At 41.8% G+C, this 24,875-nt stretch overlaps 1 protein-coding gene across 1 annotated transcript in view; it reads right to left on the bottom strand.

Moving 5' to 3' along the window:
• TTC27 (tetratricopeptide repeat domain 27) overlaps window positions 1-24,875 on the bottom strand; it is a 213,417-nt gene that overhangs the window by 101,112 nt on the left and 87,430 nt on the right. Inside the window, exons 11-12 of the mRNA XM_062209233.1 lie at window positions 4,440-4,535; window positions 1,009-1,131 (exon numbers count right to left, since the gene is read on the bottom strand). Coding sequence (XP_062065217.1) covers window positions 1,009-1,131; window positions 4,440-4,535 — 219 coding nt within the window. The remainder of the gene's footprint in view (window positions 1-1,008; window positions 1,132-4,439; window positions 4,536-24,875) is intronic.

Genomic DNA, 24,875 nt, shown 5'->3' with positions numbered 1-24,875 from the left:
CCTCTCAAGTAGATACCAATAACTAGCTCTGTGATCGAGGCACAGCGTAAAGGACTCCTTTCCTTTCCAGGAAAGCAGCGAGCTGGAGTGGATGATTATGAAGCTCTTTTCCAGGATGAAAGCATTACATTTCTGTAATCCTCTAAAGTACAACTTTAGTTCTCTGCTGGTTTCTCCTAGAGTCCTTCTCTGACATTAACTGATGAGCGAAAGAAATGTAGTTTTTGCTATTAGTCTAAAACAGACACCCTCAGAAAGGTATTAAAAAAAAAATCTACTTGAACCACTGTTTCTCTTCTTTACGGTGATGACAAAAGGTTAATCGTAGATATAAATGATCCAATTTGTGGGCTTCACTCTGCTTGTGTACTTTACTTAGTCATCTAAAATTTTAATCCAAAATTAACATATGATTTCAATGTGTCAGTTTTTATAGTTACTCACAAGGCAGAACCCCTTATTATTCTTAAAATTCAGTTCATGTATGAAGGAAAAAACAATAGATTAATAACAGATGCAAATATTGCAACATTTTCTCTCTTGACCCAATTTAAGGGCGGAATTAAGTGCGCATTACACACTTAACAACTCTTCTGCCCCAAGGGGGTCGTCACACCCTTTGAATTTTCTTACACAGGCTGAGCCAGCTGCTCTCCCTCTGTGTTAACCTCCCTTCAGGTCCACGGCCTCTGAGCATCAGGCAACCCAGTAATAATTAAAATAATTCCTAATATTTCACTCTGAAGTTGTCCTACAAAACATGAGTCAGCAAAGAAAAAAGATCAAGATGTACAGTATCTTCAAAGGTTTCATTATACTTTCTTCATTATATAAAATAATTCATTCCAAGAGAAATTAAAGAAAACATTAACAAGTTTTCTATAAAAGGAAGCAAAAAAAGAATACAAGTGAATATTGGAAAAAGTGAGTTTAAAAAACCAAAACAAGTGAGAATATATTCAAAGCAAGAAGGCTCTCACCAGTACATCAAATTTGACCATTCCATACCTTCCCATGCTGTCCGGCTCTTTCATAACAAATAACAACATCTTCCCACATTTCCAGCTTCTCAAATATCTGCAGTGCTGAACTGGTACATCCCAACTCAAAAAGCAAACTCGCGAGCTGGCGCTAGAAAAATAGAAAATCAAGTTACGATAATTAATACTTGATGTAAACAGAGTCCTGCTTCACTTACAGGTGTACCCGATCTGCCTTTTCAAGAGTTGCTGATTGGAATAAACACAAGATTTCAATAATCCTTCTTCTACTAAGCATGTGTGATGATAAAATACTATCTTTACTTCAGCAAGATTCATTATAGGCAATGAAGAACTTAAAAACAAGACAGATACTGATCAAAATATCCAATGCATCGAATTTTTTCTAAGAACTGAAGAACTGAAAAGCAAAATCAATATTTCTTTCTTACCTAGAGATTCTATATATATATGATAATCTTGTCATAAAGCTGAGATCCAATAAGCCAATCTTAAAACTTTGAATTGTGAATAAAGATGACATAAAATCTAAGTATTAGCTCTTCTGAACTTTAACCATGAGAGCATCTCTGGTTCCTTCTCACTCAGGTCTACTTAGATTTATTTTTAAGCACGTTCAAACAAACTTAGCTACCTAACTTCTTAGTCACTGGCAGATAAAAAGAAAATTGGGGTAAAGTCAATGAAAGTTAAATGTATTCAAAAACAACTACATTACCATTTATAAGTGGTCCATTTTGAAGTAACGGACAGAAAAATTAGAAGAGTTAAAAAAAGGAGATGAAATTCTTGGATAAGGTATAGTTTCACACTAGTGGGGGTTGTGTTGTTTTCTCTTTTAAATACAAAACTCAAAACTCAAAATATATTTAAGTTAAAAGGCTAATAGAACTAGATGGTCCAGGATTGAAAAAAAGTAAACTAAGATATACCTGAAAATAATAAATGAAATAAGGGGGGGCTACTATTTCTGCACCCCATGAAATGTAGAATTTGGCTAATCTAGAGCTTTTGATTGGACATTTTCAAAAACTGAATATGGCATGTGGAAGCTGGGATAAATCTTCATGCTCATGCAGTAAGGAGCTGAGTCTTTTCACTGAATATATGAAGAAAGTGATATTCACGAGGTTAGTTACTGGCAGAGTAGTGGCTGGGTTACATCTGATTATGCAAGAGAAAAGTGACTTAACTTCTACTTTAATGTAAAAAGATCTTTATCTAACTGCATAAGGATCCTGAAATCCATAGATTCCGAAGCAGATAAACGGCCTAAATTCTATGTGAACAGTTTTTAAGTTTCCTAATGCTTCTGTTCAGAAACATAAAAGGCTATACCCTCAACAGACATGTTCTGTCATAATAATAGCTCAGAGTCTGAATGTTTATACACTTCAGAACAAACTGAACTAAGCACTTAACAAACTAAACAGATCAAGGTTAAAAACACACCCCCAGATTCCAGCAATTCAAACTGTTTCTCTGAGGAAACTATTCTATTTGAAAGATACAGCAAAACTTTTAATTTGCCTATGGCTTACTGAGATTCCTGGCACATACAAAGCAAATACCAATATATAACAACTTTCTAGTTTATTCTTTAAGAATATAATCTTATGGGACAACTGTTGTGGTGCAGTATAAGTTAAGTAGCTGCCTACAACACCAGCATCGCGTTTGGGTCCCAGTTGCTCTACTTTTGATTCAACTCCCGGCTAATGTGCCCCAGGCCTCTGCCATCCACGTGGGAGATCTGGAGTTAGCTCCTGGCAATTGGCTTTGGCCTGGCCCAGTCCTGGCCATTGTGGCTTTCTGGGGAGTGAACCAGCAGATGGGAGATCTCTCTCTCTCTCTCCCTCTCTCTCTTTCTCTCTCTGTAATTCTTTCAAATAAATAAATAAATCTTAAAAAAAGAATATAACCTACTCTAAGAAATCTTCTAATGGGGATTCTGAGCCACTGATTGCTCTTTATAATCCTAAATCATTACCTATGTGCATAATCCACCAGAGGACAGAGACCTCTGACAATAGGGCCAGCACCATGGCTCACTTGGCTAATCCTCCGCCTGCGGCACCAGTACCCCGGGTTCTAGTCCCAGTTGCTCCTCTTCTAGTCCAGCTCTCTGCTATAGCCCAGGAAGGCAGTGGAGAATGGCCCAAGTGCTTGGGCCTCTGCACCCACATGGGAGACCAGGAGGAAGCACCTGGCTCCTGGCTTCGGATCGGTACAGCGCCGGCCATGGCGGCCATTTGTGGGGTGAACCAACGGAAGGAAGACATTTCTCTCTTTCTCTCTCTTGCTATCTATAACTCTACCTGCCAAATAAAAATAAATAAATCAATAAAATAAGATAAAATGACAATAGTTACTAAATCATTTAGAAACCTCTGGTACCACTTGACTCAGCTTAGTCACTGTGCCTCAGCTTCCTCACTTGGAAGATAGGAATATTTCACATTGTTGCAATATAAGGTAACATATTCAGAACAAATGCATATATACTATTAAATGCACTTTAAAAAAAAACAATTATTTTATTTATTTGAAAGGCACAGTTATAGGAAGGTTGAGTGAGTGAGAGAGAGAAGAAAGATCTTCCATTCATGGTTCTCTCCTCAGATGGCCACACATAAACAGGGAGCTGGACCGGGAGTGGAGCAACCGGGACTGGAACTGGCACCTATATGGAATGCCAGTGTCACAGGCGGTGGCTTAACCTGCTATGCCACAATGCCAGTCCCTTAAATGCACTCTAAAAGCTGGTTGTTAGTAGCAGAAGGAAAGGAGGCAAACCAGACTAACAAGTCAGGAAACCAAGGATCTAAATGAGATACAGCAGTATGGATAACACTGGAAAGTTAATTCCACTGGCCTCAATTTCCCTCTCTGTGAAATTAAGAAACTGGACTGGCATTAAGATATTCTGAGTGCTAAAATTATATAAAGCAGGGGAACTACATCTGAATATGGTAGAATCATGCAGACAAGGGGCTGGAATCACCATACCAATGTGGGGCTTTGCATGCTATACTAGGTATTCTCATATATTCAGAAAGAAGAGAGTACTAAAGAATACCTCACAACGTGAACAATCAAATAAAGGCTTTCTTTCATTTTTTTCTGAGGAGCTTGATTAAAAGGTACATTCTCTGATAAAAAAGCCGTAAAGGAATTTGACATCTAAAAAGTTATTCTGGAAGGGAAGCATTTGTGGTTCTCCAATTACTTAATTTCTAAGATTCTTTGCAAAATGCTTTAAAAGTCTAAGATCACCTTAATGTAAAGAGTCATTTGAAGTAGCTGGCAATCCCCAGCTGGGTACTTTTATTCTTTTCACTGAAATCTTTGAAAACGCAGACATAAATTACAATCAGTCTTTCCTAATGTATTTACATTTCTCATGAGTATTTTCCACACCAATGACAACCAAAGTACCTGAACGGCCCAGTGAGGTGGTACTTGACAACAATAGAAAATTTTCCGACGCTCCAATACAGAAGTGGTTTCATCTTCAAATTGGTCTGCAAGAGCCTGAAACACATACAACACAATTTGAAACTATAAATAAGATTCTTACCATAAAAGTTTACGAATGTACATATAAGCAAGAAAGAACCAGGGTCATAGGGCCAGCATTATGACGCAGGGGGTTAAATACCACCTGTGATGCCACTGGTTCGAGTCTGTGCTGCTCCACTTCCAATTCGGCTCCCTGTTAATGGCTTAGCACTTGACTGAAGTGCTTGGGCTCCTGCCACCCATACGGGAGATTCACAAGAAGGTCCTGCCTCCTGCCTTCAGCCTGGCCCAGTCCCAGCCAATGGGGCCATCTGGAGAGTGAACCAGCAGATGGAAGATCTCGCTTGCTTTCTCTCCCTCTCCATGTGTAACTATTTCAAATAAATAATTAAAAAAAAAAAAAAAGATAGGGCCGACACCATGGCTCACTAGGTTAATCCTCTGCCTGCGGTGCCAGCATCCCATATGGACGCCAGTTCTAGTCCTGGTTGCTCCTCTTCCAGCCCAGCTCTCTCTGCTGTAGCCCGGGAAGGCAGTGGGGGATGGTCCAGGTGTTTGGGCCCCTGCACCCGCAAGGGAGACCAGGAGGAAGCACCTGGCTCCTGGCTTCAGATCGGCGTAGTTCCGGCTTGTAGCAGCCATTTGAGGGGTGAACCAATGGAAGGAAGACCTTTCTCTCTGTCTTTCTCTCTCTCACTGTCTAACTCTGCCTGTCAAAAAAAAAAAAAAGAAAAAAAGAAAAAAGAAAGAAAGAAAGAAAGAAAGAAAAAGAGAAAAGAGTAAAAAAAAGGAAAAGAACTCCAGTCATTTTGACAAGGTGATAAATCTGTGTTTTTCCCTGATTTTCTTTAAATGCTTAAAAAGAAAAAAAAAAAAAAAAAAAAAAGGCTGGTAGGTTTCAAACTCAAAGAAAAAGATAAAGAAATGCCAGCTCTAGCTACTTGGTTTGGTTGGTTTATGCTATTTTTATGTGTTGAAACACTATACTGTACTCCATAAAAATATACAAACATTACATGTTGATGAAAAAGTTTAAAAGAAAACAATTAAAAAGTCTGTTAATGTGAATAAATCTATCTACTCCAGGTTTCTTTGAAAGAGTGTCACAATGACTGATCCTTCTGTATAATTTTAAATTGTGTCTTTATCTTACTTTTAAAGTACTTTTATGTCTTAAATTGATAAGCAAAAATCAAATATGTTTAGATGCAGGAAAAAAAACCACAATCACCATTTACATAAATACATACATTAAAAATTTACCAGAGTAATTTTTTTAAAATTACTGGGGCCAATGTTGTGGCGTTTTAAAAAAAACCCTGCCAGCTGCAGTGCTAACATCCCATATGGGCACCAGTTCGAGTCCCGGCTGTTCCACTTCTGATCCAGATCTCTACTATACCCTGGGAAAGCAGAGGAAGATGGTCCAAGTCCTTGGGCTCCTGCACTTGCGTGGGAGACCTGGAAGAAGCTCCAGGCTCCTGGCTTTGGATCAGCCCAGATCCAGCCATTGCAGCCATTTGGGGAGTGAATCAGTGAATGGAAGACCTCTCTCTCTCTCTCTTTCTCTCTCTGCCTCTCTGTAACTCTACCTTTCAAATAAATAAATATTAAAATTTAAAAAAAAAAAACAAGAGTTCCTACAAAGGTTTTCTCAGAGAGCTCGTCTTACTGATGTTAGTTTACTTTTTCTAAGAAAAACTATTCTTTAGCATACCCATTTCATAACTACAAAGCCACTGTGACAGTGCCACTTTCTACTGAATATCAGAGAAAAATCTTAGGAAAAACTTCATTTAGGTTTATTTTCTCAGGAATCAAGTCAAAGAAAAAGCAGATCTATATGGTCAGAGAGCAAGTCCTCACACTCCTAAGCAACAGAGCTGTAAGCCTGGGCATTCACCCATGTAGGACCATCAGGCAGGGGACAACTGCAACTTAGGCACACTCAGGAATCTCTTGGAGGTTCTGAAACTCCTAGTGAGGTACTGAATAACTGAATTCCAGGACGCTACATTAAGAAGCAGACCAACAAGACCAAAACGGCTGACTGTGAGAAAAGGTGCCAGGCCCAACTGCAAAGTTAAGGGCTGGCACCATCCCGTGGTCAAGTGATCAGTCACCAAAACAGCTCACATGTCAACACCAAAGTGAATACAGATGCACTCTGAAATTCCTTGAAGACACACAGACAGCCGCTCATTGCCAGGTTCATCCTCCCCTGCTTCTTCATTTGCCATTCAGTTCATGCTAAGTGTTCATATGTTTCTGATAAATTTAGACCTTCTCTCAACTGAAAACCATCATGTGCTTTTTTTCATAATGCAGTACCAAAATTATTATTTTTTTGCCAGTTGACTAGTCTTCACAGACTTGTATTAATTAGATACTAATGATAGGCACATATAGGGTTATGTAAGGAAATGTCCTTGTCCTATCTGAAGATAAGGTACCATATATATATATATATAAGGTACCATATATATATATATGTTTTTTTTGACAGGCAGAGTGGACAGTGAGAGAGACAGACAGAGAAAAAGGTCTTCCTTTTCCGTTGGTTCACCCCGCAATGGCCACTGCGGCCGGCATGCTGTGGCCGGTGCACTGCGCTGATCCGAAGCCAGGAGCCAGGTGCTTCTCCTGGTCTCCCATGCGGGTGCAGGGCCCAAGCACTTGGGCCATCCTCCACTGCCTTCCTAGGCCACAGCAGAGAGCTGGACTGGAAGAGGAGCGACCAGGACAGAATCCGGCACCCCAACCGGGACTAGAACCCAGGGTGCCGGTGCCGCAGGGGGAGGATTAGCCTAGTGAGCCGTGGCACCGGCCAAGGCATCATATTTTTTTTTAAGATTTATTTTATTTATTTGAAAAACAGAGTTACAGAGAGAGGCAGAGACAGAGAGATCTTCCATCTACTAGTTCACTCCTCAGACGGATGCAATGGCCGGAGCTGCGCTGATCCGAAGCCAGGGGCCAGGAGCTTCTTCTGGGATTCCCACATGGGTACAGGGGCCCAAGGACTTGGGCCATCTTCTGCTTTCCCAGGCCATAGCAGAAAGCTGGATCAGAAGAAGAGCAACCCAGACTAGAACCGGCGCCCATATGGGATGCCGGCGCTTAGGCCAGGGCTTTTAACCCGCTGTGCTACAGCGCCGGCCCTGATAAGCTACCATATTAATAATTTACTCTCCAATACTTCAGGATACAAATAACTTGTAGTATACTTGTACCTGTTTTATAAGTTTGAAAGTTTTTCAAATTATTACAAAATTAATTTCTAAAATTGAAAATTTCCAAGAAAGTAAAAGGGATAGCAACTAAAACTTCCTCAGAAGAAAGAAAGGAGGTGGCTGGCACTGTGGTACAGTGAATAAAGCTGTCTCTTGCAGCACTGGCATTGTAGGGGGTCCTACACTGGAGTGCCAGTTCAAGTCCTGGCTACTCCACATCAGATACAGCTTCCTGCATGTGCATCTGAGAAGGCAGTAGAGGGTGATCCAAGTCCTTGGGCCACTGCCACCTACGTGGGGGACCAGGATGGAGTTCCTGGCTCCGAGCTTCAGTCTGGCCCAGACCTGAGAGTTACAGGATTTGAAGAGTGAATCAATAGATGGGAGAATTTTTTGATCTCTGTCTCTCCATCATTCTGTCTCTCAAATAAATAATTTTTTATTAAAAAATAAAAGGAAAGAAATTTAACATATCAAGGTAAAAGTTAGCCCACGACAAAGAGATCAGTTTCTAAGCAGCGGAACTGTTCCAAGATCAGGGATTCTCTATATGGTACTAGAAGGAGAACGCCTTTGTTAGCCTAAGCAGAGCCTATGGAATGAGCTCAGGTGTGAGAAAACACTGCACTGCACTTCTTTGGCAAGCCAAGATCTTATTCAATCAAGCCAGAACAAACTGAGACAAAATCAGACTCCTAAACCATCTGGGTCAAAATATTTGTAAAGCTTTCTGGCCTCATTTCACAGAAGCCTCACAGCATAAATATTGTTTCTGCTCAACACTATTTAATTGTGAAAGGGAGGGCACAGAAGAATAATTTTTGGCTAAATACAAATGGCTACAATACATAAATGAAGAGATCAGTGAATTACTTATAAAAAAGGGGGAAGTTTTTTTAATCATTACTTTTAGACAAAAGTAACTAATGTTGGGGCCGGCACTGTGGCATAGTGGATAAAGTCACTGCCTGCAGTGTCAGCATCCCATATGGGTGCTGGTTCGAGACCCAGCTGCTCCACTTCCAATCCAGCTCTCTGCTATGGCCTGGGAAAGCAGTAGAAGATGGCCCAAGTCCTTGGGCCCCTGAACCCAAGTGGGAGACCTTGAGGAAACTCTGGCTCCTGGCTTCAGGATCGGCGCAGCTCCGGCCATTGCGGCCAGTTGGGGAGTGAACCAGCAGATGGAAGACCTCTCTCTCTCTCTCTGTAACTCTGACTTTCAAATAAATAACTTTTTTTAAAAAAGTAACTAATTTTCATTTAATTAAAAAAATCAAATGTAACACCATAAAATTACTAACTTCTAATTACTGCAAAATATTTTAAAACAAAAAAGTCATTTGCTGTAGCCGTTATAATTACATAAAACATTAAGTGCACAGTAAATACTTCCTGATTTGCTAACAAATTTTTATGTATTTCAGAGACTCTCAGATACTTATGGAAGATATCAGAGCATCTAAGTGTCTCTGATTCTCTAGGATACTCTCCAAAATGGTAATGACCACAGGAGAGAGCAGGGGAATCCACACTCATTTGAGCTGCATACCAGAAATAAGCCCCTGCACAAGGAACTGATTAACTCATACATACGATAAAAATGAAAAACATAACTCTAACCTATTTCCACTCCCACACAGAATATATTTCTTCCAGCCTTAAGTATGGCAGCCACCTACAGAAGATTTACCTACTAACTAAACTAAGAACATTAAACTACCATACAAAAGGGGTAATGGGTATTTGTCTATTTCCTCCACTGGATCCAAATTATTCTTTTATTTCCTAATTTACTAAAATGATGGGGGGGGGGGGCAGTGACAGTTCAACTCCAGGCTGCTCCAGTTCTGATCCAGCTCCCTGCTAATGGAAAGGCAGCAAAGCATGGCCCAAGTGCTTAGGCCCCTGCCATCCATATGGGAGATCCAGATGAAGTTCCTGGCTCCTGGCTTTGGCCTAGCCTAGCCCCAGCAGTTGCAGCTCTCTGGGGAGTGAACATGGGAATAAAAGTAAAAGATCCCCCCCCCCCCGCCCCGCCTTTCTGTGTGTGTGTATGTGTATGTGTGTGTGTCCCTCTCCCTAACTCTGCATTTTAAATAAATAAATAAATCTTTAAAAAAAAATACAGGGACATTGTTATACTACCTCTCTAGGTTTTCCAGAAAAGCATTCTTTCTAGCAACCCACTCCAAAATAATACCATCAGATTCAAACAAACTGGAGTAACTTTACAAGTGTGGTGAACAGGAGGAGCAAAGGTAGCAAGTAAAGTCACTTGGATTCTGTTCTAGGTCAAACCCCAAAAAGCAAACAGTTTAGCACAACGGCACTTATCTATGAAATGATTTTTTAAATAACTCCTGCACTTCTAGCAGGAGTAAATATGGTTTAATCAAAAGTGTTTTCTTTCAACCATTTGAGGTCTTTAGGTTACTTTTAGTTCTAGAAAAATGAGCCTGCGTCACAGTGAGGCCTTGCTTATTAATGTGTCTATTTATTGTACATGAACATGACATCAACAGTGTGCTCAACAAGAGAACAACACTGCACAAGTTTAGAATACACCCAGGAATGTAGGTAAGTGGTCTCTAAAGCAGTGTGTGCTGCCTCTTCACAGACCTATTTTATTTCACAGACCTAAATGTCATGAATCTCACACTTGGAAGTCATGGCACTAGGTCATAAGCAAAAACTGCTATGAGGAGTTGGTCTGTAAGAGACTACCATCAAAATGGAGAGGGAGAGGGGAATTGAAAGCAAGACAGGGTGAAAGCAAGCAGGCGGGGTGAAGAAAGGTCATTGATAGGAAAGATACAGAGAGTGGGGAGAGGTGAATCAGATGAAATCCAGTCTCAAAGGCAAGGTACACCAGAGAAGACTTCATGCTGCGTGGACTGCTGTGACACCCGACTGTGTTCAAGTCAGAAAATTCGCTTTTAATGTGATTTCTTTCCAAACTTCACCTGAAATTATTTATATATCGAGTGTCCTTTGAGAAATATATTTGTGTCCTAGCACAATAACAACTCCCAAATATTCTACATGCCAGTTAGTACCACAGATCAGGGAATGTCTCTGTGGAAGAGGGAACAAAAGAATAAAACCCCAGAAAGCAATGACATGCTCTTTCTTTTTAACACTTTTGTTTTTAGCAGAGGCAGAACTTACCAGAAAAACTGGAGAAGATTACTTTTGTAAATCAGCACGTGGAGAATGATTACGTGTGTAAGGGTGATTCTGAACATGGACTGGTATGATTGAATTTTATTTATGTGCTCATATCTAAAAGTATGCCACAGAGATCTTCAAAAGAGCAGAGCTAGTCCCTTTCCACTGATGGCTATTCATTCCAACAAGGTATCAAAGTGTTTATAGGCTTTCTGAAGAGCCAAGCAGAAATTAGCTGACAAACTAGAGGTATCCCTGATCATATGTCAGATCACCTTACACTTGCTTTGTCGTGCAGTCTTTGGACATGAATGTGTAGTGTAGGAGAATGGGATTTATTATAAAAGTATGCACTTAATCAAATATATCCAACAGTGGGGCTGAACAGCTTTCTCTGATAGGAATTCACAGTCATTCAGCTGTGATTTACAGAGCACTCAACCTAACTGCAATTTCCAGCTCCCAAGCCCAGGGGAATTTCCAGTGGAACAAGGAGAATGAGAATTAAATTCTATTAACACAGCTACCAAGAAGCAACAATACCATTTACATCTATTGGTAACCCAGCATTACCTAATATATAGGAAATCACAGATCTCAGAGAGAAGACATGTCCAAAGTCAGAAAGCCAGGACACGGGTCAGCCTGTCAGATTCCAAAAACCAGAGCTTGCAGCTTTCAGAAAACCTTATCTCCTAACTAACTGTACTATTATCAGTTCTAAGAAAATAAGCAGGTTCTCATTAGAAAAACATTGAGAGCTCTATTTAATCTTTCACCTAACTTCCATAATACGAGAGTCAGGCCATGGCTCAGTCAAGAAAACACTCAGGTGAGGCTTCTGTTGCAGACGCACACTTCAGTGTGGAGCCGACGGGAACTGGGTCTGCGAATAGAACTGGGGGAACCTAGGTCCCCTAACAGCCAGGAGCAATCCTCAAGGAAACCCAGATGGCTGGTGCAGGTATCCTCTAATCAGAATCATGACCTGTGCAGCAGTTCTTAAACTTTGTTATTTCAGGGCCCCTTTCAGCTCATAAATACTGAGGGACTTCAAAGAGCTTTGGTTTCTGTGTGTTATAATCCATCAATATTTGTCAGAGAAATATGAGAGATTAAAAGATAAAAATGTTACATTAATTCATTTAAAAATAATAAACTGGTGACATCACATAAATGACATGATTTTGTAAAGAGTATACTTTCCAAAACAAGTATTTTTTTTAATGTCTTGAAAAGAGTGGCACTAACAAGTTTTCTAATCACTTTAACGGTTGGCATAACAGACAGCCAGGCTCTCAAATCTGTTTCCATAGTCCTCTGTCACAATACAATATTTTGGCTGAAACTTATAAAGAAAATCTGGCCTCATCAGATACGTAGTTGGGAAAAGGAAGAGTATGTGAGTGGGTCTGTCAGTTAATTTTGGATATTACTCTTCAATACTACATCAAAATTCAACTGTGGCAGCTTCTGAAAGATTACTTGCAAATGTGGAATTTGAAATCCTATGTATGAACTTTTCTGTTAGATTAAATCCCACTATTGTAAAAGCAAAAACAAAAAATTCACTGGTCCATCTTGGACTTTCAATGGATTTTTTACTCAAGCCTGATCTTGTAACATCATGCACTGGTAATTCTGAAAATAAGCTGATCTTCCAAATGTTGACATATTTCATGTAACATCCTAAAATTACAGGCAGCAATATCGACACTGATCTCATCATAAAGGTTTTATCTTAATACTTCAAGTATCAGGAAGCTGTTCAATTATAGATTTAAGTTTTCTTTTTTCTTGGAGGCTTAAAAGTTTATTTTATTTTTATTTTATTTTATTTTTTTGACAGGCAGAGTGGACAGTGAGAGAGAGAGACAGAGAGAAAGGTCTTCCTTTGCCATTGGTTCACCCTCCAATGGCCGCCGCAGCTCATGCGCTGCGGCCGGCGCATCGCACTGATCCGAAGCCAGGAGCCAGGTGCTTCTCCTGGTCTCCCACGCGGGTGCAGGGCCCAAGCACTTGGGCCATCATCCACTGCACTCCCGGGCCACAGCAGAGAGCTGGCCTGGAGGAGGGGCAACCGGGACAGATTCCGGCGCCCCGACCAGGACTAGAACCCAGTATGCCGGCGCCGCAGGCAGAGGATTAGCCTAGTGAGCCATGGCGCCAGCCTATTTTTTTTTTTTTTTTAAGATTTATTTTATTTATTTGAAAGACAGAATTTCAGAGAGAGATAAAGACAGAGAGAGAAAGACAGAGGTCTTCCATCCATTGATTCACTCCCAAATGGCTACAATGGCTGGAGCTGAGCCAATCTGAAGCCAGGAGCCAGGAGCTTCTTCCGGGTCTCCCACGTGGGTGCTGGGGCCCAAGGACTTGGGCTATCTTCTGCTGCTTTCCCAGGCACATTAGCAGAGAGCTGGATTGGAAATGGAGCAGTCAGGACTCAAACTGGTGCCCATAAGGGATGCTGGTGCTTCAGGCCGGGGCTTTAACCCGCTGCGTCACAGCGCCAGCCCCTCAACATTTTATTTTTATTTTAACAAAACCTATCAGTTATTTTCCTTGAAAAGATATACTTATCTCACTTATTTTTGAAAACATTTCTGTCAAATACCCAAGTCTAAACACCCACAGTTTGTCAGTTATGCTGGCAAGAGTGTCCCATGGGAAAACCAGAACGTTCTGCTTTGTCTTGAGAAAGCCAATGCACTTAAACAAGCAGTTCAAGTGTTTCATATTTCCCATATTGTCACATAGAATATTTAAAAGGCATATTTTCAAGGGTGAAGATATACCAGAATAATCTTTATCAAAGATATTTATAGGGGCTGGCGTTGTGACATAATGGGTTAAGCCACCAGCTTTGACACTGGCATCTTATATGGGCCCCAGTTCATGTCCTGAATGCTCCAATTCTGATCCAGCTCCCTGCTGATATGCTGGGAAAGTACCAGAGCACCTGCACCCACATGGGAGACCTGCAAGCTCCTGATTCCTGGCTTCAGCCTGGCCTAGCCCTGGCCACTGCGGCTATTTGGGGAGTGAACTAGTAAACAGAAGAAATCTCTCTCTCTCTCGCTCTCTCTCATCTTCCCTCTCTCTCATCTTCCCTCTCTCTCCATCTCTCCCTGCGTTCAAATAAACAAATGAATCTCCAAAAAAGAGATATTTGTAAATAAAAGTTTCTAAAAAACAAAAACAAAACTGTGAATGTGTGGCAGTGAGACTTACAATGACTATCAGTATAGTTTGGTGTCCCACCTGGATTCAAGTCCAGAGATCAGAGGTTTAACCACCCACTGTTTCCATACCAATGTTATATTAGTCAGCTTGTTACTATAATGAAATACCTGAGGCAATTAATTTTATAAAGAGGAAAGTTTTATTTAGCTCACAGTGTCAGAGGTTCAAATGCAAAATCAGGAATGGGTTTGGCATCTTGTAGACACAGGATAGCAACAGCAAAGCATGTGCAGAGGACTGCATGGCCAGCCAGGAAGCAGAGAGCAGTTGAGCACAATTAGGCTGTTATAACCCACCTCTTCAGAAAACTACATTTTGAAGGCACATCCCAGTGACTGAAGGTTCTCCCACTAGGCCTTACCTCTAACTACCATAATTGGATTAAGTGTCAACACTTTTAGTGTGTCTTTTTCTTCTTTTGAGAGACCAAGAGACAGCAAGCAAGTGAGCAAGAGAGATAGAGAGTTCCCATCTGCTGTTTCACTTCCCAATGTCCACAACAGCCAAGCAGCCAAGGTTGAGCCCTAGCTGGAGCCAGGAGCTGGGAACTCATCTCAGGTCTCCTACATGGAGGGAGGCATTCAAGTGCTTGAGCCATCACTTTTGCCTCCCAGGGTTTGAATTAGCAGGAAACGAATCAGGAGCCAGAGCCAGGACTTGAACCCAGGTATTCCATCCAATATAGGATGCAGGTGTCCTAAGTGGCATCTGAACCACTGGGCCAAATATCTACACCTGCCCCCCTTAGTGCCTATTAACTTATGACTTTGGGGGGGGGGGGTTAAAGTCCTGCATGAGTTTGGGGGCCTAATCATTTTTAAACCAAAAACCAGTATGCAACTATTAGCACTGAGAAAAGATAACTAATATCTCAGTGTTACTATGTACGCAGTTTGGACTAATGGACACCCTGAAACAGTAGAACAACCCCCTGTGGGTCCACAAACTATATCCTAGAACACTTGCTTTGGGATTGGAAGAACAACCTCTCATGTCTACCCTGCACGTGAACAACCTGCAACTTTCTCTCAAAAGTCCTCCAGTGAACATATTTAGTGTTTAAGGAAGTACTTAAAAGTTCCTTTGTAGTAACTTGTTTTAAGAGATTAGGAAATGAGAATAAGTTGGCCTGTCTACAATCTACAAATATTGTCAAGTACAAAGATTCACAAATATTTGCTTATTAAAACCTAAATGAAGGCCGGTGAAGCGGCTCACTAGGCTAATCCTCCGCCTGCAGCGCCGGCACCCCGGGGTTCTAGTCCTGGTTGGGGCGCCAGATTCTGTCTTGGTTGCTCCTCTTCCAGTCCAGCTCTCTGCTATGGCTCGGGAAGGTAGTGGAGGATGGCCCAAGTGCTTGGGCTCTGCACCCGCGTGGGAGACTAGGAGGAAGCTCCTGGCTCCTGGCTCCTGACTTCGGATCAGCGCAGCGCTCCGGCCGTAGCAGCCATTTTGGGGGTGAACCAACGGCAAAAAGGAAGACCTTTCTCTCTGTCTCTCTAACTCTGCCTGTCAAAAATAAATAAATAAATAAATAAATAAAACCCTAAATGAATATTTTTGGTTTTGTTTTTCAAGATTTATTTATTTATTTGAAAGGCAAAGTTACAGAGAGAGAGAGAGAAAGAGAGAGAGAGAAGGAGGAGAGAAGGAGAAATAGACAGATCTTCCATCTGCTGGTTCACTCCCCAAATGGCTGCAATGGCTGGGGCTAGGCCAGGATGAAGCTAGGAGCCGGGAGCCTATTCCTGATCTCTCACGTGGGTGCAGGAGCCCAAGAACCTGTGCCATCCTCCGTGCTTTCCTAGGCACATTAGCAGGGAGTGGATTGGAAATGGTGCAGCCTGGCCTCAAACCAGTGCCCATATGGGATGCCAGCACTGAAAAGAGCAGCTTAGCCCTGCACGACAGCACTGGCCCCTAAATTAATATTTGAATACCCAGTGTTGTCCTTTCTACAAAAGTTAAAGGGGCTGGGTCTACTTGATATAGGGAAATGAGGCAGGGGTAAATGAGCTGGAATTTCTGCCAATTCTGCATTGTAAGTCTATCCTCTTACTTGTCAGTGTGATGTGCCCACCTTCCCAGGATGCACCTGTGTCTCATCCAGGAACAGGGAGGAGGGAGGCCAAGACAGCCACACTGAAGTTAAACTCCATGTGGTGGTGCCATGAAAATTCCAAAAGCCTCATGAGCAACGAGCTCCACCCAGGCCCACTCTGTTTGTTTATTCAACTGAGGCACCACCCCCGATCTCATCACAGAGACTAACAGGAGAGGGGTTCTCTTTTGCCTTTACCCATGTTTGTGGATTCTTCTCTGACCTCCTTCCCCTCTCTCTCCTCATCCGCAACTCTGACACATTCATGATGGATACCCATCTGTGTGTATGTTCACTCTCTATCTCTTGTAAATAAACTCTGCTTCACTTGTACATTGTATGGATGCCTATGCTTTGAATTTTTACCTCTGTGGGGGCAAGAATAAATAAAATTAGGATACCTGGGCCCATAACACAATAATAATAATTAATCACCACTTTCCTGAGTAGGTCTTACACAAATGCAAAGCACCCATTCTTCAGAGAACTCAACTTCAATTGATCCCAGGTAGTATTCCCTCAATACATTGACCTCAAAGTTGCCTCTTGGCAATCAGATCGCTGTTAAATCATAGCACTGGCCTCCAGAGCCTGGAAATATGCTGTTAACCTCTGTGCTGTATGAACTCAGGCATGAGACAGAAAAATATCTGGAGTTGCTAAGGATCAACAAGCAACATCTGCTTATGAAGTCTTTCCCCAGCACACCCATAATCCCCACCCACACCCTGATCCATAATCTCTCAGGGCTAGGCTGAAGAGCTCTGTTTTAACAAGCATCTGAGAGGGCCAGCACTGAGGTATGGCGCGTAAAGCCTTTGCCTGCAGCACCAGCATCCCATGTGGGCACCAGTTCAAGTCCCAGCTGCTCCTCTTTTGATCCAGCTCTCTACTATGGCCTGGGAAGGTAGTAGAAGATGGTGCAGGGCTGGCACTGTGATGCAACGGGTTAAAGCCCTGGCCTGAAGCGCCGGCATCCCATATGGACACCGGTTCTAGACCCAGGTACTCCTCTTCCGATCCAGCTATCTGCTATGGCCTAGGATAGCAGCAGAAGATGGCCCAAGTTCTTGTGTCCCTGCACCCACGTGGAAGACCCAGAAGAAGCTCCTGGCTCCTGTCTTCAGATAAGCACAGCTCCAATCATTATGGCCATCTGGGGAGTGAACCAGCAGTTGGAAGACCTCTCTCTCTGTCTTGACCTCTCTCTGTAACTCTGTCTTTCAAATAAATAAAATAAATCTTTAAAAAAAAAGAAGATGGCCCAAGTCCTTGGGTCCCTGCACACACGTGGAGACCCAGAGGAAGCTCCTGGCTTTGGACTGGCCGAGCTTCAGCCATTGCAGCCATCTGAGGAATGAACCAGTGGATGGAAGACCTTTCTCTGTTTCTCCCTCTTTCTGTATGCAACTCTATTTCTCAGATAAGTGAATAGATAAATTTTTTTTTTCTTTTTGACAGGCAGAGTGGACAGTGAGAGAGAGAGAGAGACAGAGAGAAAGGTCTTCCTTCACCGTTGGTTCACCCCCCAATGGCCACCGCGGCCAGCACGCTGTGGCCGGCGCACCGTGTTGATCCGAAGGCAGGAGCCAGGTGCTTCTCCAGGTCTCCCATGGGGTGCAGGGCCCAAGCACTTGGGCCATCCTCCGCTGCACTCCCGGGCCACAGCAGAGAGTTGGCCTGGAAGAGGGCCAACCAGGACAGAATCTGGCGCCCCGACCAGGACTAGAACCTGGTGTGCCGGCACCACAGGTGGAGGATTAGCCTGTTGAGCCGCAGCACGGGTCTAGATAAATCTTTAAAAGAAAAAAAAAAAGCACCCAAGTAGTGTGTACATACATTCAGGTAAATTTGGGAAATTCTGCCTAAGGATGTTAAGGACAGGGTACACAGGGTATTTTACCTGGAAAAACTAAAGCATCAATTCAACCAACATAATCTGTCCACAAAGAATTTAGGTTTGTCTCTCCTTGGAACTGAAGGTACTTTTGGTGACTCTGGATGTGCGCACTAAGAGGATGTACTTTACTGCATACCCATCTGTAAGTTCCTTTACCAATACCTATTTCTCACTTCTCTGCAACTTTCTGGAGGTTTTCACTTCTTCCTATCCATAAAAAAGTTTATCTTATGCTGTAGTTCACTTGTCTCATGCCTTCATCTATGAATTAGACATTGTCCATTTTTTGCTAAACTGTTATCATGAACTTTGTATCCTAGTTCCAGCTATCAGCATGCCTCTGGAGGCCTCATTTCTTGGCCTTATCAGTAGCCAATTCCACTCATCCACTCACATGTTCTTTTCCCACACAGACCATATCCTGATATTGTGTGCCTTTCATTTCCTTCCCCTCCCACATAAACTGCAGACCCTTGAGAAGCTGAGCTCTGCAACACAGGCTTTCTCACATAAACCTCTATTCACGTCCTCCTGCCTATGCTCATTCAATTCCTTTCCTCCAAGGTTATGCCAAGTCTCCTACTGATACCATTTTGCCTTCTTAAGTTCTCAAGGCCCTTCCTTAAAACAGTATGGTGCAGTGGAGAAAACATGGGCTTAGAATCAGGTAGATTTGGCTTGATTTCTAATCTTGCTATAAGATCCTGGGTAAATTGCTTAAATTTTCTGCCCTTTCCTTTGTTGATCAGAAAAAATAAGTAAATAATGCCTTAGTACAATTACTTATGAGTGCTCAGCAATGATACACGATTAATTAAATGGTAATAAACATACTTAGCTCTGTATAAATCATAGTAACCACAATTATTACAACAAATAAAAGCACAGCTACAATTACGTGAGCAAATCCTAACATACTTTTCCATAACTTTCAAATATATATATATATATATATGCACATGATTATTAATGCAGGTAAACTACAGAGTGAGAAGGGGAGATATGTATTCATATCTTTCACATTTGAAAAGTTCAATGGTGTGGGCCAACATAATACACATGAATTCCAGTATTAAATAGCGTTTCTAGGTAATAACAATTGCTTTTGATCGGTTAGGAAAGATTGGGCAGTTTTATTTTTCTTGAACCTAAACTTTCCCTCCTATAAAGTGAAGACAATAATAATAGTCAACATTAATTGAGGGTTGAATGTGTGCCAGACACTATTCCAAACATTCCACAACTATCAACTCATTTAATCCTTCAACATAGGTATGAGGTTGGCACAGCTGCTATCCCCACCCAACAGAGAAGTGAAGCATAAGAGGTTAGGGAGTTTAACCTTGGTCATAGCAAAAACAGGATCTCTCTTCCTCTTATATTGTGAAGTCTATGGAAAATGAAATCTGGAATTCTTCTGACAACAAACTTCCTTATACTAAGCACACAGAGGAGAATGAAAGTGAGGAGAGAGAGAAAGATCTGATGACTTCCTTAAAAAAGATTGATGTATTCATTTATTTATTTATTTGAAAGGCAGAGTTCTAGATAGAAAGAGAATCTTCCATTTGTTGGTTCATGCCCCAAGTGGCTGCAAGTAGAGAAGCCAGGACTTGAATTGGCACTCATATGGAATGCCAACATCTCAGGCAGTGGCTTAACCCACTGTGCCATGCCAACCCCAATCTGATGAACTTTTTGAGCCTGAGTCCAGCTATCTGTAAGCCTGAAATACTCCTAGGTTTCCAAGCTAAAACAGCAAATTAATTTCCATTTGTACAGCCAATTTGAGTTGAATTTTTGTACCTCAAACTAAAAAATTCCTTAAGAGATCTGTTCTTAAATTTTACTGAAGGAGAATTATCAAGCCTTGAATAGTTCTAAACATCAATCTGTCCAATTAAGGCCCTTATACCTAGGAGAAGGATGCTTAATATGAAAATCAAATGCAATTTCTCAAATTCTGAAGCCATGTCTCTATGTTAGGCAAGCCTGATACAACCCATGTCAGCTTAAATTATTAGATCAAGTGCTCCACTCCACTCCAGTCCTTCCTGAGTGGCCCCAGAATGGCAGCAGTGTACTCTTCTCTCACACAAACAGTTCCACATCTAGGCCAACTCCAAGTCTGCCAACTGTCAGACAGGAGAAAATACCACCAAGCACATGAATATTCTGAGACATGACCACATAAGAGAGAAGTCTTGAATGTGACCAAAAGACCACTTCATAACACAGGTGAAAAGTTTTGTTTTCTGGTGTGTTAAAAAATATAGTGTGAATCTACTCGAGTTAAGAGCTCATTCATGAACTCCCATCTCTTATCACTTCTTATGAGTGCAGAGAGTAGTGATTTACGCATTCATTCATCATTTTTCAGGAAGCCCAGTAAGAAAAAACTGACATGCTTTTCTCTCTTTTCCTTCCCCTTATAAACATGCAGCCAAACAATCGTATAATGCCACTGGGAACTCTGCCTTACCCGCAGTGTAATCATAATCACTACCTTGTTCCTGTTAGCTTTGGCACTGGGGCTTGTTACGATACTGAAAATTGTACTAGAATGATATCGGAAATACAGGTCTCTACAGTTCTCACGTCACCTAAGTACCACATAAAAATAGTCTTTAATTTAGCTAATGCTTTAATAAATACACAATTTAATTTTTTCTCCGAAAATAACATTTAACAAACAACCATCAACCGATCATCCTGAGATTATAAAAATAAGAAAAATGAAGAAACTGAAAACTCAAGAAGCTTACATCCCAGCTGTCAATACGGGTATAATTAGCAAATTAGAAACTAATTAGAAACGTAATTAGCAAACGCTGAAGTAAAGCCAAGAAAGCAGAGTCCAGAAATAAATCATAGATGAACGGTCAGTTGACTTTTCAATAAAGGTGCCAACCAGAATAGGAAGAGGCCAGTCAGTGGTAAGGACAGAAAGTAGAGAGTGGCAACAGATACCTGACAAACAATGAAGACCCTACATAACACAATTCACATATGAGCTATGAGGTACAAGTGAACTTCAGAAAGCCTTCTCACATGAAGCTTAGAATGGAGCTAAGACAAGTCAGAAGCTTGGGTCTGCTAACCCCCAGATCAGTGTTTGGCTCTCGCTAACTCTGCCTGGGAAAAAAAAAAAAAAAAAAAAGCAAGCAAGCAAGCAAGCAAGCGAAAGAAAGAAAGAACCACACTTAGATCATTATTCTCAAGTGGAGATGATCCTCATGAGCTAGTTCTCTGCCCAATTATGGTGCTCTTGCCAAGTGTTACTCCTCCTGACCACATGCAGAAGGCATTCTGATGGGCTACTTTGACCCAAGGTCTGGCTCTGATCTAGGGGCACTAAAGGAGACCCCCACGCTGATACACCTGATGTAGATTCAATTTGAGTTTCCAAAGTCAACCTCAGAACCCATTATCTGAATTGCTGTTTTTTTTTTTTTTTTCCAGACCCTGCTACCCCATCCTTCAACCAATTTAACCTCTTATGATGTGTAGGTGCCTCTCCTAATCAGTGCCAATCCTAACCAGTAGAAGACTTCTGTATCTTTTGCAGTCTCCCTGAGTTGAGTGATCTAATAACTTACAGTGTTTAGTTCACTGATCTATGCACAGCCCATTGGTCACTCTTGTAGGGATGTTGCCATATCCCAGATTGTGACCTCCATAACTCAGGATCACTGGCTAATGTTTCAGACATCCTCTGGGAGGAGGCTGTCCTCACTGAGGTCTCTATGCAATATTGTTCCTGACTCTACCAGCTCCTCTAGATGCCTACTCTGCCTCCCAGGCTTAAGCATACTGCCTACCTGCACCATCTAGAACGGGGTAGAGAATGTCCGGCCTATGGGACACATAAGACACATGAAATCATTTGATCTGGACCTGCCAACACAGCTGCAGGAAGGACTCAAAACTCAACAATTATCTATAGCAGGCTAATTTTCAAGCTGATAATTTCCTATGGCACACGGATGCTGTTGAAAATATCCAAATGGCCTTTGGCAGAAAAAAAAAAAAAAGGTTTCCCATTCCTGATTTAGAAGATAGATCAGACATCACATGTCTTATCAAAGAAGAAAGAAGAAAAAAGGGGAAGAAGAAGGTGGGGAGAGAAGGGAGAAGGAAGAGGAGGAAGAGGAAGGAGAAGAAGAAAAAGAAGAGGAAGAAGAAGGAGGAAGAGGAAGAGAAGAATAAGAATAAAAATAAGAATAAGAATAAGGAGGCCAGCGCTGTGGCACAGCAGGTTAACACTCTGGCCTGAGGTGCCAGCATCCTATATGGGTGCCAGTTCTAGTCCTGGCTGCTCCTCTTCTGACCTGGCTACCTGAGCCATCACCTGCTGCCTCCCAAGCTGTACTATAGCAGGAAGCTGGCATCAGGAGTGGAGCTGGGATTCAAATCCAGGTACTCTGATAAGAAATGCAGATGTCTGGGGCCAGTGCTGTGGCACAGCGGGTTAATGCCCTTGCCTGAAGCGCTGGCATCCCATGTGGGTGCCAGTTCAAGACCTGGCTGCTCCACTTCCAATCCGGCTGTCTGCTATGGCCTGGGAAAGCAGTAGAAGATGGCCCAAGTCTTTGGGCCCCTGCACCCGTGTGGGAGACCCAGAAGAAGCTCTTGGTTCCTGGCTTCAGATTGGTGCAGCTCTGGCCATTGCAGCCAACTAGGGAGTGAACCAGTGGGTGGAAGACCTCTCTCTCTCTCTCTGCCTCTCCTTTCTCTGTGTAACTCTTTCAAATAAATAAATAAATCTTTAAAAAAAAAAAAAGAATAAGAATATAAGAGTGAAGGAACAGGAGATTTGGGACCTTCTCTAAAGAAAAGCATCTCTATTTTACCAACCAGATGACCCGATTACTTCGGCCCCCCAATTCAAGGCCCTAGGAAAAAATGTAGAATGAAGATCCCTACCAATCCTACAAAAGCCTGCCACTTAGAAATATCATGGCCAGAGCCACAGAGTTTGTAGCCAGCCTTCCCATTCAAAGAAAAAAGTTCCCAGAAAGCGAAACCCACTTAATAGAGGAAACTGTCAACATAATCCACTTTGGTATCATCAGATATTTAAGGAAAGGCAATACTCATGAACAAGAAGGGAAAATCTGAACATGATTTACCAAACAGAGAGAATGCACAGAAAGAAGAAGATTTTTTTAAAAAAATTCTAATTAACAACATGCTACGAAATTACATGATATTGTATCTACAAAACAATGAAGAATATTATGAAAAAGAATAATTAGGGTGAGCCTTTGGAATAGTGGTGAAGTCACTGGTTGGAATGTCTGCATCTCATATTGGAGTGCCTGGGTTTGAGTCCAGCTTCCAATTCCAGCTTCTAGCTGATGCTCACCCTGATCAAACAGTTGGATCCCTACCACCCACATAGATTGAGTTCCTGGCTCTGGGCTTTGGCCGGGCCCAGCCCCAGCTATTGAAGGCAACTAGGTAGTAAACCAGCAGATGGGAGACCACTGTCAATTGCTTTCTCTCTAAATAAATAAATAAATAATAACAATCAGAGAAATATAGTCTTTCTGGAAATTAAAGATAACTATCAAAGAATGGGCATGTCGCACAGAAGTTAAGATGCCACTACGGACATGCAAATCCCATATCAGAATGCCTGGGTTCTAGTCCCAACTCTGCTCCTGATTCTAGCTTCTTGCTAATGCATCCCTGGGAGACAACAAGTTTTGGTTAGAGTACTTGGGTCCCTGCTATCCATGTGGGAAATCCAGATTGAGTTCTTGGCTCCTGGCTCCAGCCTGGCCCAGCCCCAGTTGTTATAAGCATTTGGCGTGAACCAGTAGATAGGAGATCTCTGTCTCTTTCTTTCTTTATCTCTGTCCCTCTAATTTCCAAATAAATAAATAAAGAATTTTTCAACTTTCAAAATAAAATTACATGTAAGACGAATATTAGGAATGAAATAATGATCAAAATTAATGATACAGAAGAGAAGGTAAAAGAAATCTCCCATAACATCAAGAAAATATACCAAGATACAAAACTTGGGAAAAAAGAAAGCAGATAGATCTATCAAACTGCAACTGCAGAACTAAATTGGAGGGGTCAGTGCTGCAGCACTGTGGATAAAGCAGCCACATGGGATGCCAGCATCCCATATGAGCATTGATTTGAGTCCTGGCTGCTTCACTTCTGATCCAGTTCTCTGCTAAGATGCCTGGGAAAGCAGAGAAAGATAGCCCAAGTACTTGGGGCCCTGCCATCCATGTGGGAGACCTAAATGGATTTCAAGGCTCCTGGCTTCGGCCTGGCCCAGCTCCTCTGGTTGTGGCCATTTGGAGAGTGAACCAGCAGATGGAAAATCTCACTTTTCTCACTCCCTCCCTCTGCCTCTCTTCTCTTTATAGCTCTGCCTTTCAAATAAAAATATATCTTTCTAAAAAGATCCCCATTTAAAAAAATTTGTAAAAGAACTGAATTAGAATAAGAAGATTATTTTGAGAAAAGGAAGGAGAATAATTAAGGAAATAGAAAACTCCTCTGAATTACAAGAACATGAATACTCATATCTGAAGAACCTAAACTGCACTTTAAGCAACAATAATCAAGGCAATTGACGGTCTAAAAAAAAAAAAAAAGTTTTAATGTATTTATTTGGGGCCAGCACTGTGGTGTAATAGGTTAATGCCCTGGCCTGAAGCACCAGCATCCCATATGGG

Source organism: Lepus europaeus, chromosome 13 (assembly GCF_033115175.1).
Source record: "Lepus europaeus isolate LE1 chromosome 13, mLepTim1.pri, whole genome shotgun sequence".
Classification (NCBI taxonomy): domain Eukaryota; kingdom Metazoa; phylum Chordata; class Mammalia; order Lagomorpha; family Leporidae; genus Lepus; species Lepus europaeus.
Note: the sequence above shows the minus strand (reverse complement) of the source record. Positions and strands in the feature narration are given on the sequence as shown.